At 35.6% G+C, this 17154-nt stretch overlaps 1 protein-coding gene across 1 annotated transcript in view; it reads right to left on the reverse strand.

The window, feature by feature from the left end:
* The window catches only part of PROS1 (protein S), a 69523-nt gene that overhangs the window by 12336 nt on the left and 40033 nt on the right, over window positions 1-17154 (reverse strand). The window contains exons 7-12 of the mRNA XM_019429961.2: window positions 16838-16963; window positions 14186-14307; window positions 11422-11537; window positions 8196-8385; window positions 1539-1706; window positions 96-264 (exon numbers count right to left, since the gene is read on the reverse strand). Of these exons, the coding sequence (XP_019285506.2) occupies window positions 96-264; window positions 1539-1706; window positions 8196-8385; window positions 11422-11537; window positions 14186-14307; window positions 16838-16963 (891 nt within the window). The remainder of the gene's footprint in view (window positions 1-95; window positions 265-1538; window positions 1707-8195; window positions 8386-11421; window positions 11538-14185; window positions 14308-16837; window positions 16964-17154) is intronic.

Consider the following 17154-nt stretch of genomic DNA (forward strand, 5'->3'; position numbering starts at 1 on the left):
ACTCCATAATGTTTACTGAAGGAATTACTGAAGTTTGTCAATGAATAAATTTAGTCATTAATGAGAAAAGAGAAGTAAAATGAGAAATCACTTACTATAATCTATGCTAAATAGGGCAACTCCAGAACCAGGATAGTAGGAACCCTTCTCCACAGTGACAAGACAATGCTTATTTTGTTTTTCTTGAATAATTTCCTTTACTCCCGAAGCTCCTTGATTCATCAAATTCCAGCCTCGTATACATCCATCTAGACGAGGGTTAATCTAACCAATTGAAATATAGGTCAAGGAGTGCAACTTAAACAAGTCAGACTCAGAGTGGTTTAACTGAATATAGATGCAGTTTTCATTTAGAGGGAAAACCCTTTCTTTGACGACATTTTAAAATATTTTAAATGTTTCGAATTTTATCTAATTTTTTAAGGTACCCTTCAGATGGACAGTCTTTTTCAGTTTATGCCATCACAGAGCCCCACTGGGATCCTAATGATTTTTAACACCTCAAGTCCTACTGGCCTTTCCCAGCCAGAGATGGTTTTTCTGCTCTCAAGTTCCGTGTATGCTACTAGCTGTGGCCCTGGGCTGCAAGCTGCTTTCTTTAGTTGCATTTATAATATAGGTTTGTCTTGCCATCAGACCCTGACTGTCTTTGGGAACAAAAGTGTTTGCTTTCTTCAGTCAAAAAAGCATCCAGACTCGAGACACACAGTAGCCATTTTACCAATAGTTTTTGAATAATTTATTTTACTTTTAAAATGTCTTGATTTCTCAATTTCAAAGGAACAGATATATTGACTCTGACATGGGTGAACCAATTCAGGTTTTATATCATATTGCAGAAATCTTTCAAAAGTTATGGTAACTGAATTGCCATGAGTAAAAGATGGATATAAAATAGTAAATATTTAAGGTAGATCAGCAAGTATAATTGGCAGGCCCGTGACTTCAAATGAAATTTTTAAAGCTCTTCAAGGACAGTGATTAGTCTCCTTCATAAAACCTATTCCATGGTTATTAGACAAACATCACATGCAGAAAATCATCTTTTATTTATAACTTCAATTTATGACAGGCTGAAGTTGTACTCCCAGCAAAGATTTTTTTTTTAAGATTTTTAGAAGTTCTATCCTACACGCTATTCTATCTCCCAAATTTTAAGTCCTAAAATAGACCTAAGAAAATTCTTTGACTGGCTTCCATAAAATATTGTATTTTTGGACTCAAGTAAATGTATTTGTATCTGCAATAGCTGAATATGGACAGTTATGTTGACACTGAATTGATGAGAATTGAAAAGGCCTACTTCTCCATGGGTAACACTGGGGATTTATATGGGCTCAAAAACATAACATTCATTTTCTTATTTCCTTAATACAATTTCAAGGATCACTATGTGATTTTTCCTTGTTCAATTCAAGTTGTCACAGTTGGTGTGTTCAACAAAATAACTTCTTTGACTATAAGAAAAACACATCTTCAAATCTATTACAGACAAGAGGAATTCATCCATGATAAATGATAGAAGCTTGGATCATTACCGGTTTAATGAGTACATTCTCCCCTTTCCGAGGTAATCCTGCAAAATAAACTTTAGTTTCTAGAAATCCATTTGCAGGCTTAAAAAGGCTTCTGGGTTTATTTATATTCATTACGGCTTCTTTAGCTATTTTTACACTAATACTGTATTCTAATTCTTCCACAGAGACCTACAATTAAAAATACAGAAATTATCAAACAACCAAACATCACTGCATGTCATTTGAAACACTAAGATTGAAAAAATCCTGGTATTATTCCAGTAAATAATTTTTCAAAATAATCATTTTAATGTAATAATTAATTTGTCATAAACCCATTTGAAATGTCTAATTACTATAAAGGTGGTAAAAATGTGTTTTAAAGTGATAATTCTTGTCTGAAAAGTAAATGAATATTTTAAGGTAAAAAAATCAATATTATTCTTTTAAATTTAAACATTCAATTATAATACATCTTTCAACCCTAATGTGTAATTATACAAAATCTTAGGAAACTTTTAAGTGTTCTTATTTTGCAATTGTCTGGAAGTATACATATGGAATCAATAAGGGAAATAAATTTTTAATATAAATTATGAGAAATCAGTATCTCTAGTGTTCCGTTCATTACATGCAAATTATATTTTATTTCAAAATTCAAAAGTAATTGAGGTCATAAGGAAACACAATACATAAAATTAAATTGGGTTTTTCCAACTTGAAAGTGGTTTGGTTTTTTAAAAAAGATTGAAAGTGATGGCAAAAAACAATAAAAAATCCTCCCAAAAAGACGACTTGAAGAACCAATCTCCTCAAGCAAAACACTAGCACTCAAAATGAAAACTCTTCTTTTACTCATCAGTAATGGAAGTGAAAAGGTAGGCATGTTAAAGCACCACTATAGGAAGAGAAAAATTATGCTCTAATGTAAAATAACTTTGGTAACATTTACAGATTTAAAGTTGGTCAATGCTCTGTCCTCAATGCAGCCAATCAGTATCATTTTACTCAAATGACTATTCCCTTCTGGAGAAATTTTTTTTTTCAATATATGAAGTTTATTGTCAAATTGGTTTCCATACAACACCCAGTGCTTATCCCAAAAGGTGCCCTCCTCAATACCCATCGCCCACCCTCCCCTACCTCCCACCCCCCATCAACCCTCAGTTTGTTCTCAGTTTTTAAGAGTCTCTTATGCTTTAGCTCTCTTCCACTCTAACCTCTTTTTTTTTTCCTTCCCCTCCCCCATGGGTTTCTGTTAAGTTTCTCAGGATCCACATAAGACTGAAACCATATGGTATCTGTCTTTCTCTGTATGGCTTATTTCACTTAGCATCACACTCTCCCGTTCTGGAGAAATTTAAGTTAGCCTCTAGAACCTCAGTCTAGCTTGCTTCTGGAAGTCTTACCACTCCATCTCTGTCTCTTTTGGGGGCTCCTCCTTTTCTTTTCAACCTCTACAATAAGCCCCAGAGCTCAGTTCTCAGACCTTTTTCCCCTTAGTCATGCAAATACTTTTAAATGGGGGCTCTACTCTCCCACTCTAGGGCATTTGGAAAATTTGGGGGTGGGGAGGGTACTTAGCTGTTGCAATGAGTAGGATGCATGCTGACATTGCAAGATGCTGGATACCTGTAATAGGGAGGATCGTCATGCAAAATAATAAAATGCCCAATATCCTGCAAACCTTCTGAATATCCCTGCAGGATATTCATGCAGAGTGTACTCATGCTTATCTGAGTTTGGCATATATGAACACAAAACATTTTTTGTACCGTTTCAGCATGCACTGAATTTTTCAAGAATATCAACAGTCTTGCAAACCAAGGATAAATTGATGTTTGTTTTGCGTGGATCTTTACCAGGAGTCTCATACTATTTTGGAAGATCACCTTTACTGATGGTATCTATGCCTTTACAGTATTTGAATTGCCAATACAATACTCCAGCATGAGTCTTCATTTGCAGCTTTCACATTATTCTACATATAGGAGCAAGCTTTGACAAATACTGTGCTTGCACTTGAGCCCTTATATACTGAAATATGTATTATTTTCTTATAAATTACTTCCCTTTATTTCTTTGTATGGTAATTAGGGTATTATATTGGTTTCTACTAGGGATATGCAAAAGTAGCTTACATTATTGATGCATTTCATTATAGGACAGGAAAGGAGCATTATGAATATATGGGCACTTGATGAGACAGCTTAGAACCACAGATAAACAATAATCAATCTCATGGCTGTTAAACCCCTCTTTATGTTGAATATTCAAAACTTTTTATCTACCTTAAATTGAAGGCTGAAGCTCAAAAGTATATCCAGAATCTGATCACTTCTCACCACCTACCATCAACGCTCTAGTCAGAGATGCCATCTTCTCTCCACTGAGTTACTACAGTGGTCCAGTGGTCTCATAAGCCCATATCCTGTCTCATTCCTGTCTCTCTACTATCTAGTTTCCACAAAGTCATCATGTCCTGATTAGGATTATCTTCTTTTTTTTAGTGTTTGCTTATTTTGGGGGGGGGGGGGGAGAGGGAGAGGGGCAGAGACAGAGTGAGAGACAGAGAATCCCAAGCAGGCTCCACACTGTCAGTGCATGTGGAGCCCCGACATGGGGCTCGATCCCACAGACCATAAGATCATGATCTCAGCTGAAATCAAGAGTCGAAACCCAATCAACTGAGCCACCCAGGTGCCCCTAGAATTGATTATCTTTTAACATACATGCAAATTAAATCATGTCACTTCTCAAAATCATCTTAGGTCTTTCTACTTAGCATAAAATCTAATTTCTCAATAGAGTCCCCATGGCCCTACCTGGTGTTATTCCAGACCACATTTCTAACCTCATTTTCTATTCCTCCCTCCCTCCCTTACTCCACTGCATCTATGCTGAGCTTTGCGTTGTTCCTCAAATACAACAATCACATCCGCTTGCCTGATGGTCTGTACTTGCTGTTCATATGGCACAGAATCATCTTGCCCCATATATTGCTCATGATTTGTGCCCTCAAGTCTCCGGTCAGATGTGATTTCATCGGAGATGGCTTTCCTGATTCCACATGCACACTCACCATCATGACTCTTGCCTGGCCTTGCTTTTCCTTTTCCTCTGAGCACTAACCACTATCTGACGTAGCTATTTTGTTCATGCATTCGTGGTTAACATCTCACCACTAGAGTGCAAGCTCCACAAGAGTGGTGATTTTGTTTTAATCACTATTGTAGCCTCACTACCTAAAAGAAGGAACAGCACATAAAGCACTCAATAAATACCTTTTTGAATGAATAAAAATATGGTACAAAGTACCAATTTCCCACCAATATTGGAATTATACCTAAATATGAGATGTAATGATTTATAGCCTTATTTATTTCTATGGTTTATAACCATTTTAATTAACAATTACCCACATTCCATTTATTTCAATTACAACAATCCTAAGCTCTACATTTTAAATTCTTATTTTCAAAGTATTTTATTTGAGGGGCACCTGGGTGGCTCAGTTGGTTAAACATCTGACTTCGGCTCAGGTTATGATCTCACTGTTTGTGAGTTCGAGCCCCGCATCAGGCTCTGTGCTGACAGCTCGGAGCCTGGAACCTGCTTCAGATTCTGTGTCTCCTTCTCTCTCTGCCCCCACCTCTGTCTCTGTCTCTCAACTATGAATAAACATTAAAAAAAAGTTTAAAGTATTTTATTTGAAATTTTAAAATTATTTAAAATTAGTGAAGCAAATGGTACTAAGTGAACACTCCAGTTTGCTTAATGTAACTTAAGTATTAATGCTTAATGATTAATATAACTTAACTTTGTCAATTAAAGCAATTTAATCTATTTATTTGAGATATCTATTTATTTGAGATAATTTCCGTGTCTGCATAAATTTGCCTGAAACTGTACAAGTTATTAACAAACCAACAAAACTGTAAAATGGTAAAAATACCATGAAGTAATATTTTTTAAGTGAAAGATAGGGAGAAAAGAAATCTTATTTAAATGGCGGGGGAGAAAATTCATAAATTCCTAAAATATCAAATTAAGAATTTTTAAAAACCAGCCAGCATCAAATTTATTACCAGATTAAAGTTTTTCTCTGATTTCCTTATTATTCTTAAATTTTTAATGTCAAGTTGTATTCAATTTACAAAGGGAAATTTTGTTTTATTTAAAATATGGGCATATCATTAAATAATAGTTTATTTTTAATAAGAATCATAAATATAGAAGACAAAATGTATGGAACTGAATAGCTAGCTGCCTTCTATCCAATCCAGAAACCTGCCTCTAACATATCATTCATGGATAATTCATTAGTAAACACTATCTGCAACTCAAGATGTTAGCCTTGTAGGTAAATATTTACCTTCTTTATATATATTCTATATTACCTAAAATGTATCTAAATTCTCCTCCAAACAGCTGACATTTTCAATTTGTATCAATTGATCAGAAAAATTCTGTTTGCTCTCTTTTGCTGAAAAAGTAATTTTAGTGATTTTTAGATAGGAGATGTGGGGACACGAGGCAATAAAATGTATTCTTCAGGAGTGCCTGGGTGGCTCAGTCGGTTAAGTGTCTGACTTTGGCTCAAGTCATGATCTCATGGTCCATGAGTTCAAGCCCCCACTTCAAGCTCTGCACTGACTGTGCGGGGTATGCTTGCCTTTCTGTCTTCCTCTTTCTGTGCCCCTCCCCTGCTCAAGCTTGCCATCTCAAAATAAATAAATAAACTTAAAAAAATGGGACGGCTGGGTGCCTCAGTCGGTTGAGCGTCCAACTTTGGCTCAGGTCATGATCTCACGGTTTGTGAATTCGAGCCCCACGTCAGGCTTTACTGACAGTTCAGGGTCTGGAGCCTGCTTTGGATTCTGTGTCTCCCTCTCTGTCTCTGCCCCTCCCCCACTTGTGTGTGTGCGCACGTGCGCTCTGTCTCTCTCGCAAAAATAAACATTAAAAATTTTTTTTAAAAAACTTAAAAATGTATTCTCTAGGACAGTGGAGGAATAGCTGTATGAGCCAAGTATTCTACGTATAAGATGCAGTAGGAAAGATGTAGCGGCAAAGCTACGCTAATGAGAGCATTTGGAGAAGCCAGAAAATTTTAGTGATTTCTCTGACAGTTGCATCTGATCATGCGCAGACATTGTTTGGTCAAGAGTCAAGAGCCCCGGGGCACCTGGGCGGCTCAGTTGGTTAAGCATCCAACTCTTTGTTTTGGCTCAAGTCGTGATCTCACGGTTGGTGGGTTTGAACCCCATATCAGGCTCTCCACTGACAGTGTAGAGCCTGCTTGGGATTCTCTCTTCCTCTCTCTCTACCCCTCCCCGACTACCCACTGTCCCTGTCTCCCTCAAAATAAAATAAATAAACTTAAAAAAAAGTGTATTTAAGAGTCCAGAGCCCCAAATCTATGGCTATCAAAGGACAGATAGCCCCATTTTTGGTAAACCATATCTGTGCGCAACTGTACCTTATTTGCTACCTGTACTGTAATGATTTCACATTATATTGTATTAGTTCATAAGGCATCACCTGTTAAATTGTGAGGTGCCAAGTAAGCTCAAGAGCAAGGAAAATCTCTTGCCATAGCTCTAGTGCCTTGAACTCAGGAACTTAGCATTTTCATCAATTCTTTGTTTTAAGTTGATTTATTTTGAGAGAGAAAGAGACAGACGGCACATGTGAACATGAGTGGCGGAGGGCCAGGGAGGGAGAGAGAGAGAATCCCAAGCCGACTCCGCACCGACAGCACAGGGCCGGATGCAGGGCTGGAACTCACAAACCGTGAGATCAATGACCTGAACCAAAATCAAGAGTCAGATGCTTAACCGACTGAGCCACCCAGGAGCCCCAGGCACTTAACATTTTAGAAGTGCTCACTAAAGGCTTAGTTAATATTTGAGTGCACGAGTGGTAAATAAAGAAATGAAATAATGTAGTGATGATGTCACATGTCTTTTCAATATAGACCTCTTGCCAGATCCCACAGGCATATAAAGTGTCTCTTTTGGGTACCACGTTCTAAGGTGAAGCTGATTTCTCAGTTAGAACCTGCTGAAAACAGCAATGACTCTTGCAGAAAAGAGTTCTCCCCATTATAGATGAAAGTATTCCCTTCACGAAAACTTCCATTTTAGGCTCACTTTTAGTGATTATCTAAAAGAGCACTGTAATTGGTACTGGCTGGTATATACTCTCTATACAAATTGGTTCCTTATCTATATGCTAATATTTGAAATTGAATTAATTACTATATGTACTAGTCTTTCGATGTGTATTTCTATGTTACTATTGCATTTCTCTTTCATTTAAAAAATATTGGTGGCTATTCAGTATTTTTGTCCTTGATCAGTAGTATCTTTGCATAAACTGTTATGCCCGCTAATAACCTATAGGAGGGACATCAATAAGTCATTAAAAAAGGTAAAAAGTTATAGAGTAGTTTAAGCAAATAACTGAAAACAATGTTACAAAAATCCTAAATATATTCTGTGACATTATCATTTCTCAGACTATTTCAAGGATTTACAGCGTATGTAGTATACTTCATATAACATCAAATAAATCCAACTCCATTTTGATTTGGTATCACCATAGAAATAAATTATTAATGATGTTAAACTGTGTTAAAGTAGAGATATTCTTTCTAAAATCTATAAAACATACCGTATTCCATAAACCATTATTAATAACTTTGCCTCCAGTTGTGATTTTGGTTGCATATTCATTCTTAAACTGAATTTCAATCTTTCCATCACGAAGAGCAATCAGGAACCAACATGAGTGGTCAAGAGATTCTGCGTACAGGATAACACCTTCTGAATCATAGGTCCGGAAATCAAATTCAGCTGAAAATCTATATAATGGGCAAAGAGAGAGCCTTAATAGAGAAATAGGGAATGCTTAATGCATTATTCTTTTTCTCTTATACTAGAAACAGTAATATGTTGAAAGAGTCAAGTATTTCTTTCTTTCCTGGAATTAGTAAAAAAGTAGAGCACGATTAGACTGTTCATGTGTTATCTCTGGCTCTGTGTATGCTCAAAATCAAGGTATTATATTTTCTTTCGTATTCTTGGAGACTTTTTCTCCAGTGAACAGATGCTTTGGTACTTTTTCATCTTTTTTTGGCATTTGTTTTGAAGGTACTCTTGTAAATGCTGGAATTCATACATATGTACAAAATATTAGATATATTGTATCTCTCCTGGAGCTTTTTATACACTATATAATCTGATGTTAAGATTCCTTTTTTTTTTTTGGCTGTATCCTTGATTAGTAAAAGATGTTACCATCTCATGATTGGTTTATACATCAAAAGGCCTGTTTTCCCTGTGACTTCATATATGTCAGGAAGGAATCACTCACAGAGATATACAAAACAGCATCTGGATGACTGCAAACATAATTAAGTCTTTGTGTGCGGTAAGAAAAGTAAAGTAAAAAACTCTAAGATAGATCTGTTAGCTTGATTTAAAAACGTTCTCCAAAGCTTTAATTGTATAAATCACTACACTAGAGCACATGGAAGGAGACCTGAAAAGATATAGTCTAGTCATATGTTTGGGGGTACCTGAGTTTGGGTAATGTCTGTTGCTATTAAGACACTGAGTATATATGTAGCTATTACAGGGGAGGAAATATCTTATAAATGCTGGGTTAAAAACTAACATGTATCCGGGCCCCTGGGCAGCTCAGTCAATTAAGCGTCCGACTCTTGATTTTGGTTCAGGTCATAATCTCACATTTTATGAGTTTGAGCCCCATATCGGGCTCCACGCTGACAGTGCAGAGCCTGATTGGGATTCTTTCTCTCCCCCTCTTTCCTTGCCCCTCCCATGCTTTCCCTCTCCCTCTCTCTCTCTCAAAATAAATAAATAAATTTTAAGAAAAAATAACATGTATTGATTAGTGCCCTATGACACTGTAATGAAAATTAGCATTAACATTTCCAAGAAACCATCAAATCAAAATGATTGAAAAAAGACAAACAGGGAATAGAAAAAAATAGTTGTATAACTGTTAGTCACTTGAATTAAATTAAAATAAAGGTGATTTAAGTTAAAAAAAAAAGTCAGGACTTCAGATAATTTGCAAGAAAGGCAAGAAAGAATCCCCATAGAGGCACTATATGCAATGGGGAACAGACTTAACTTCAAATAGAACAAAGAAAGGCTGATGAAATAAATGTTTTAATCTTTAGAATTCCAAAGAAATATTTTAAAGAGGTTATGTGGAGGGAAGTATGTTGGACAGATAACAATGTAGTAGGGATTTACTGAACTAAGATTATTTTGTTTATTTACTTTTGCTTAGGATAAGGACCTCTATTCTCTTTCATAATCATCACATTTTGCTGATGTGAAGCAGGTATTATCTTGTCAAAACCCAAATCTGCGTATGCTCAGGATCTTCCAGAAGTTGATCCTCTTAGGGAGATAATTTCCTTCTCTTTGCAAAATCATGCTACACCAGTAACACAAAGAGTTGTGTTCTACATTCTTTCTGTCTGGAATACATCAGCATACCCCGGGGAACAATTCATTCTTTCTCTGAAGTTTTGTAGAATGAAAAAGAAGAGTGAATTTGTTAACTTTAGGGTAGGACAAGTATTTGATCATTGGAGACAGAGCTGAAGGAATTTGCAAAAAAAAAAAAAAAAAAAGGAAAAAAGCCACAACAAAGCACTAGTTATTCTTTGTGTTGGTTACCAGGTGGCAGTTTATAAACAGTTCATCAAGTTGTATATTTAAGATACGTGTTTATTTCTATACACACATATATATTAAACTTCAATAAAAAAGTTTAAACTATATAAATAAAGGACAAATAAATACTGGAAAAAATAATAATTTGGCTTATGTTATTCCGTGTTACAGCCCAAGCTATTGTGAATTGTCAGAAATGAATCCTCCTGATAGTGACTAAAGGTATGCAATAATTAACCTTTTTCTCTCTCATTCTCATTATTATCTTAGCAAGGAAATGTCTCCAGTCTATGTCACTAGATGACATTATTTGCTCTGAGATATTAAAGGGGAAAACCAAGTCTTGGTAGATAAAAGAGTGTTCAAGGAGCACAATTGCATTAGTGAATTTTAGAATAATGTTCCTTAAGGATACAATTTCTATGAATTTAGGTGAATTATTTAATGAATAATCATTCATGTATCTAATGAATTAAATTGTACATATGCATGCTTATCTAATTAAAATATTTTAAAATATGGATTCTGTAATCAGTCTTAAATACATTCCCTTTCTATTATTACAACAAAATTCTAATTTCCTTTTTTCTAGTTTCAATCATATATGACTCTTAGAAAATTTGATAATTAAAGGAGAATCATGACTCTAAATCATCAACAACTATTCTTTCCCTAGACACAACCTAACTACAGGAATAGCAGATAAGCTACTCAATCAACTAAAATCATGTGATGTGTTTCTTTAAAATACCACTTACACAATCTTATGAATTTTCCTTAGTAATTATGAATACAGCTATATTCTGAAAGCAATACTTCCAGCATTTTCTTTTTACTTAGCTTTTATAACATGTATAAAGAAGAATGAAAATTTGACAAATATATTAAATTTACTTTCCCAACTTCTTAGTAAATTTGTATTCACTAGAAATGGAAGAAGGATGGATTAAGGTACAATGATCATTGGGGAAGGTCAGCCTAGAAAGACCCAAATGATTTTAGCATGAAAATTACATGTGTGAAGGGGTGAATTAATGTTAGGGTTCCCTAAATTATCTGATTGATAATATATCTAAATTATCTAATTGGGAGTGCAATTTCATACATTTCAAACCTTTTTGGTCACTTTTCTTCTGTCCTTACCTGCTTACCTCTAGAGATCATCACTGACATTAGTACCTCACCTGGTGATTTCCGGCAAACGAAATTTTAAATATAAAACCACCCCTATGAACTGCTCTGCCAAGTAAAGTAATTCATAATTTTTGTCAAGGTTCAAGGGAAGGCACACTGGAACAGCCTGGAGAAAAGGAAACAAAGCACATAAAAAAATGCATAGATTATTGCTTGCTGTTTGTGTCAGGTTATACATTCTTTCTCTGGTTCCTAGTGATCTTGTCAAATGTATTCTTTGGGATACATTAAATAAAGAACACCCTTGGTAATAAAGCAACAGCTTTTACTTCCTTATATAGTCCATAAGTAAAACCTCCCAGAACACATGTTTTAAACTCTTGTTCAATGTGTGTGGCTTTATATTTTTGTCCTTAATATTTCCTTTGCAAATCTCAGCCCAAAACACAACCTTTTCCTTCCAGTAACAACATGTATCCCCTTAACTAACTGCAGTTCTGATGCTTTCAAAGAATTACATCGGAAGAAAAAAAAAAAAAAACTGGAGTCAGAAATCATGGAAGAATTAATATACCAATAAGTAGCATCTCATACACTCATTCATTTATTAAGAAAAAATTTTCTGAGCAAAAATATACTATCTAGACAGTGAAGCTGAAGTAGGGAAGTTGAAGGAAATTCATTTTAGAAAGGCTCCATTTCTGCTGTCTTCTTGCCAGGCCCTATTTACTCATGTTCTCTATTTCACTTTGAGTCTATATAGAAACCAAAGAAGCCATATTCCCACTCCAGGGGGGAAACAAGAAAGTTGATCATTTTCTGAGTTTTGTCCTAGGGCCCCCAAACACCTGATAACATCTAAGAAGAACCAGATCCCAAACATGTTGCAGGACATTAGCCTCGAATAAACCCCAGCTGATGCTGGCATCAACACCCCCTACCTTCTATGATTATAAAATAACAACTATTATCCACCACCACTTGCCTTTGATTGGACCCTACCTAGATTCCTGAAGGAACATGTATCCTGGACCCTTTCCAATATAAACCCCTAACCCTAAACAACGAAGAGACTCATTCTCTTTTCCTTCCTGTGTCCCCCAGACACTCTGTCTGCTATACTCTGTTATTCATGCTATTCAATAAACTCTGCTTTCACTTTCTCCGGTTTGCATTTGATTTCTACACTTTGCAAAGCCAAGGGACCTCTTGGATCATCCCGTGGGGACACCCCGCCCCACCTCAACCCAGGTTCTTGGACTCAGCCTGACAGCATCAAAGAGAATGCCTAGAAAACCTAGATAGGATAAATACAAGCAAATAGATTGTGTTAGTCTCCAAGGAATTTACAAAAAAGTGATTCAGAGTCATTAAATTTAATATCAAGTATTTTTTTCCTAAGAGTAACACCAAACATTAAAATGGAAAGATTTTGGGGTGCCTGGGTGGCTCAATCGGTTAGGCGTCCAACTTCAGCTCAGGTCACGATCTCACAGCTTGAGTTGGACCCCCGCATCAGCCCCCTTCCTGACAGCTCAGAGCCTGGAGCCTGCTTCAGATTCTGTGTCACCCTCTCTCTCTGCTCCTCTCCCGCTCATGCTCTGTCTCTCTTGGTCTCTCAAAAATAAATAAACATTCAAAAAATAAAAAAAATAATAGAATGGAAAGATTTTTAGGGATAAGTTTTCAGGCATACATACAGGGATGTTCTGGGGGAACTGTGCACACGGCACGGAAACATCTCATCTCCTCTTAGAACTTTAACAAACCTATTCTAAGGAAGATGGTGATGTGTAACTACTATGAATACTAAAATAATAAAAGGTTGAATTACAAAGTAGACATTCACGCGGCATGGAATTTCATTCAATAAAATCAAAGTTACTACATAGATATAGTATAATCTCACCTTCCCTGTCTTTACCAAGGAGGTAGCATATATTGAATGTTTCATTCTTGGACATAGACAGTTTTATCTTGGTAACACATACAGAGGTTTGTGTATATACATGATTAAATCATTATTGAGGTGGGGTTTTTTGTTTTTTTGCTTTTTGTTTTTTTTTCTTACTGTCTGCTTCATGATCATATAACATTTTACCTTCACTTATGAAAAGAAATGCCGGAGTTGGACCAAGAATCACTAACACATGATCCTTAGTTAGGGGGAGAAAAGCTTCAGATGTTGACCTATTTATTTCAGTGAAGGAAAAGCTACCCCCAACATTCAATTCCTGGATCAATAATGAATTAAATCCAAGTAACTAAAAGCAAGTTTGAGACATACAGATTAACAAAATCAACCTCTCTGAATTTTGATGTACTTAAACCTCACTGAATCCTATCCTGACAGTTATTTCCACCTGAGATTTTATGAGCCCTCTTGCAAGTACCAACATGACAAAATGTGATCAGACTCGTCAAGAGTGGGATAAAGTATATGTAGGAAAATGTTTCCGCTAAGGTTTCTACATAAGATTTTTTTCCTCACAAAGAGAAGTATGAACCTCAGCTTGTCTTAATTTTTTAAATAAACATACACATTGGATTTTGTAAACGTATAGGCTATACAGATGAGTGCTCTCTGAACTATGACCTTGCAGCCTTTTTCAAACCTAGTCACTAATTATCCCCAATATTTATGGCTTACATGACCAAAATTAGTAAATAGGCTGTGACTCTGAGCCTGCTAGATCTCTAGCAATTATTATAGAATATCTGTATTTCCCCGACTTACCTCAGCTACATGGAAATAAGTACCCAGTTCTCTCATTTTAGAAAAGAGACGGGAAGTTTAACGTTGCAAAATGTTACCTCACAACTCTTGTGATCTTGGGCAAGTTTGAATCCTTTTTTCCCATCACAATAACAAGAGTAACCTCCAGGGTAATTGACACAAAGTTGAGCACACATGTTCTCAGAGCATTCATCCACATCTGGGGTAAAAGAGAACATAAATCTTAATATCTTCTACATGTTCAATCCAAGAGGAGTATTCTGATTTTAGTGTAAGATAATCAGTGATAATAGATTCTTTAGTGAAAGGAATCTCTGTGACATGAAATCACATTTCAACACTTGGCAGAAAGTTAAATGAGTTACAAGCGTAATGCCTATCTATTTATACACCTAAAGCAACAAATGTAATGTATAACTTGCAGCAATAAATTATTAGTAAAAATATAACAACTACACTAATTTTCCAATTTTTGAATTTGAGGGAAAAAGGACTAAGAGTCTCAGGATAACTATCATTTCTTACTAAATAAATTCCATTAAGACTGCTTCACCATTCTTTTCTTGAAAGAAAAGAAAGGGAAGGGTAAGGAAGGGAGAAGAGAGGAAGGGGAGGAGGAGCAGATAGTGAAGAGAGGGGAAGGGGGAAAAGATCCCTTTTAACTGAAGGTTAATGTAATCGGGTATTAAATAATATCGAGATCATTTGACTTCCCATAATGCAGTGATTAATGGTGGCAATATATTTAAGGTTATATCTTTATTTCTTACCAATTAAAAAAGAAAAACACACCTCACGGTACTATAATCTCCCATATCGTGAAATCTTTGATATGGCCCTGTCCTCACTCCATATTTTGAGAAAGTCATTGTTGGAAAGTTGTAATGATACGCTTCATCTAAAGTCCACTTCAGAGCTACATAGGATCCTTGCTATTTTCAATGAATGAACCCTGCAATCTTTGAAAGTTCCCAAGTACATAAACGCATATATTCATGGCATATAAATTCCCCCATAAAATGCCTCAACATACAACTCCAAAATTAGTGATCCCTTAGCATTAAAATTAATTGGCATATAATTCAGTGTGCCTGGGTATCTCAGTCAGCTACGCATCTGACTTCAGCTCAGGTCATTATCTCACGGTTCAGGCTGACAGCTCAGAGCCTGAAGCCTGCTTCGGATTTTGTGTCTCCCTCTCTCCCTCTCTGCCCCTTCCCTGCTTGTGCTCTCTCTCTCTCTCTCAAAAATAAATAAACATTAAAAAAAAAGAACCTATTGCCAAATCCAAAGTAATAAACGATTTACAAAAAAAAATAAATGACATATAAAGTACTTTGAATATTGTACATAGGTACCACACATGCATCTTTTTTTTTTAAAAAAAGTCTGTCATTCTTGAATAAAACTACAGTATACACAATGAAGTTGGCTAATAATAAATCTGAATATTACCACAGTAATTTCTGTCTGGAGTCGTGGGAGAATAGAGATGGTATGTGGAGGGTATAATTTTTGATGAGTGTATGGGAGGTAAAACATCAAAATATCAAGAGAAGCACATATATTTGAGAAAAAAAACCTATTCTGGAATTACTATTGATTTAGGCAAATTAATATAGAGAGGAATTAGATTAAAGGTTATCTCCCAAAAAAGTAGATAGAGACAAAAGGTAGATTAGAGTTTAGGAGAGGAAGGAGGGGAAACTTATTGCTTAATGGTTACAGAGTTCTGTTTGGGATGATGAAAAGTTTTGGAAACAGATAGCCTTGATGGCTCCATAACCATGTGGAAGCAATTAATGCCACTGAATTGTACCCTTAAAAATGGTTAAAAGGGTATCTTATATCATATATACATATATATATATACATTTTTCATAGTGGAGACATATATACATATATATATGCATGTATATATATATGCATATATATGTATATATGTCTCCACTATGAAAAATCACTATTGATTTGATTAGTTTTAATTATGATATTAAGTTTATTTTGAAATTTTACAAAATTTAAAGGAGGATATGAGTCTATTTGCATATATCCATAATAAAAAAAAAAATCCCCCAAACATCTAAGCCTCTGGGGCGCACCTGGCAGTGTGCCTTCAGCCAAATGAAGTAATGAGTCCAAAGGGCTCTCCCAAATGCGCAGGTCCTGACAGTACTAATCAATACTTCTCAAATTTCTAGAGCTCAGTTATCATTTACTTATGATGAGATCTTTTACACGTATTTAATTATCACAGAACTACGTCATTTCCTATTTGAGAATAAATGACATAATAATACACGCACAGAAAATCATCCAAAAGCTTGGCATACACCTGAAGGTTTCTAACCATCCATGTAACACCTGTGTGATTTTTCAACTTATCTTTCATTTGCTTATGTTTTTCCTTCCAGGTTGAAATGCTTTTCGTCTTTGAATATTATTTAAATGATGTGAATGTATTTTTATCATCCACAGAAGATCTCCAATTCATACACAGCTTTGAGGGCAAACAGACTGCACAACCCCAGACCTAAAGACCATGTGTCTTACATACTGTTATTCTTGAAGGAAGCCAATGACCCCCAAACCGACCAAGCTACATCACGGAGCTTGCCATCGTAGAACATCTGATTGCTAATTCCAAGCAGAACCAGTGTTTCTAATAGGAAAGCAGGACTCAAACCCACCCTCTGTGCCATCAACAATGATAACCACCACAACTCTACCTTCACAAAACTTTAATGTGGGGTTATATCTGTAGCCTTCAGCACATTCACATTCAAAGTCTCCTGGAATGTTCTTGCACACAGCTGTGCCACAAATGTCTGGCTTCATTGAGCATTCATCCACATCTATAAATGAAACCAACAGATTAAAAAAAAATATTTTTTCCCATACCAGAGAATACTAGCAAAGAATGCTTGATTTGTGTTTCCTGGATCTAGTTTAATATATATAATGAGAAAAGAGAGTGGCCTGGGAATAACAAAATTTTAAATCTGTCACCATGTTTTAGTTTACTAAATATGATTTCTTCATACAC

The sequence above is a fragment of the Panthera pardus genome, unplaced genomic scaffold, assembly GCF_024362965.1.
Source record: "Panthera pardus isolate Hobbes unplaced genomic scaffold, ASM2436296v1 HiC_scaffold_16, whole genome shotgun sequence".
NCBI lineage: Eukaryota > Metazoa > Chordata > Mammalia > Carnivora > Felidae > Panthera > Panthera pardus.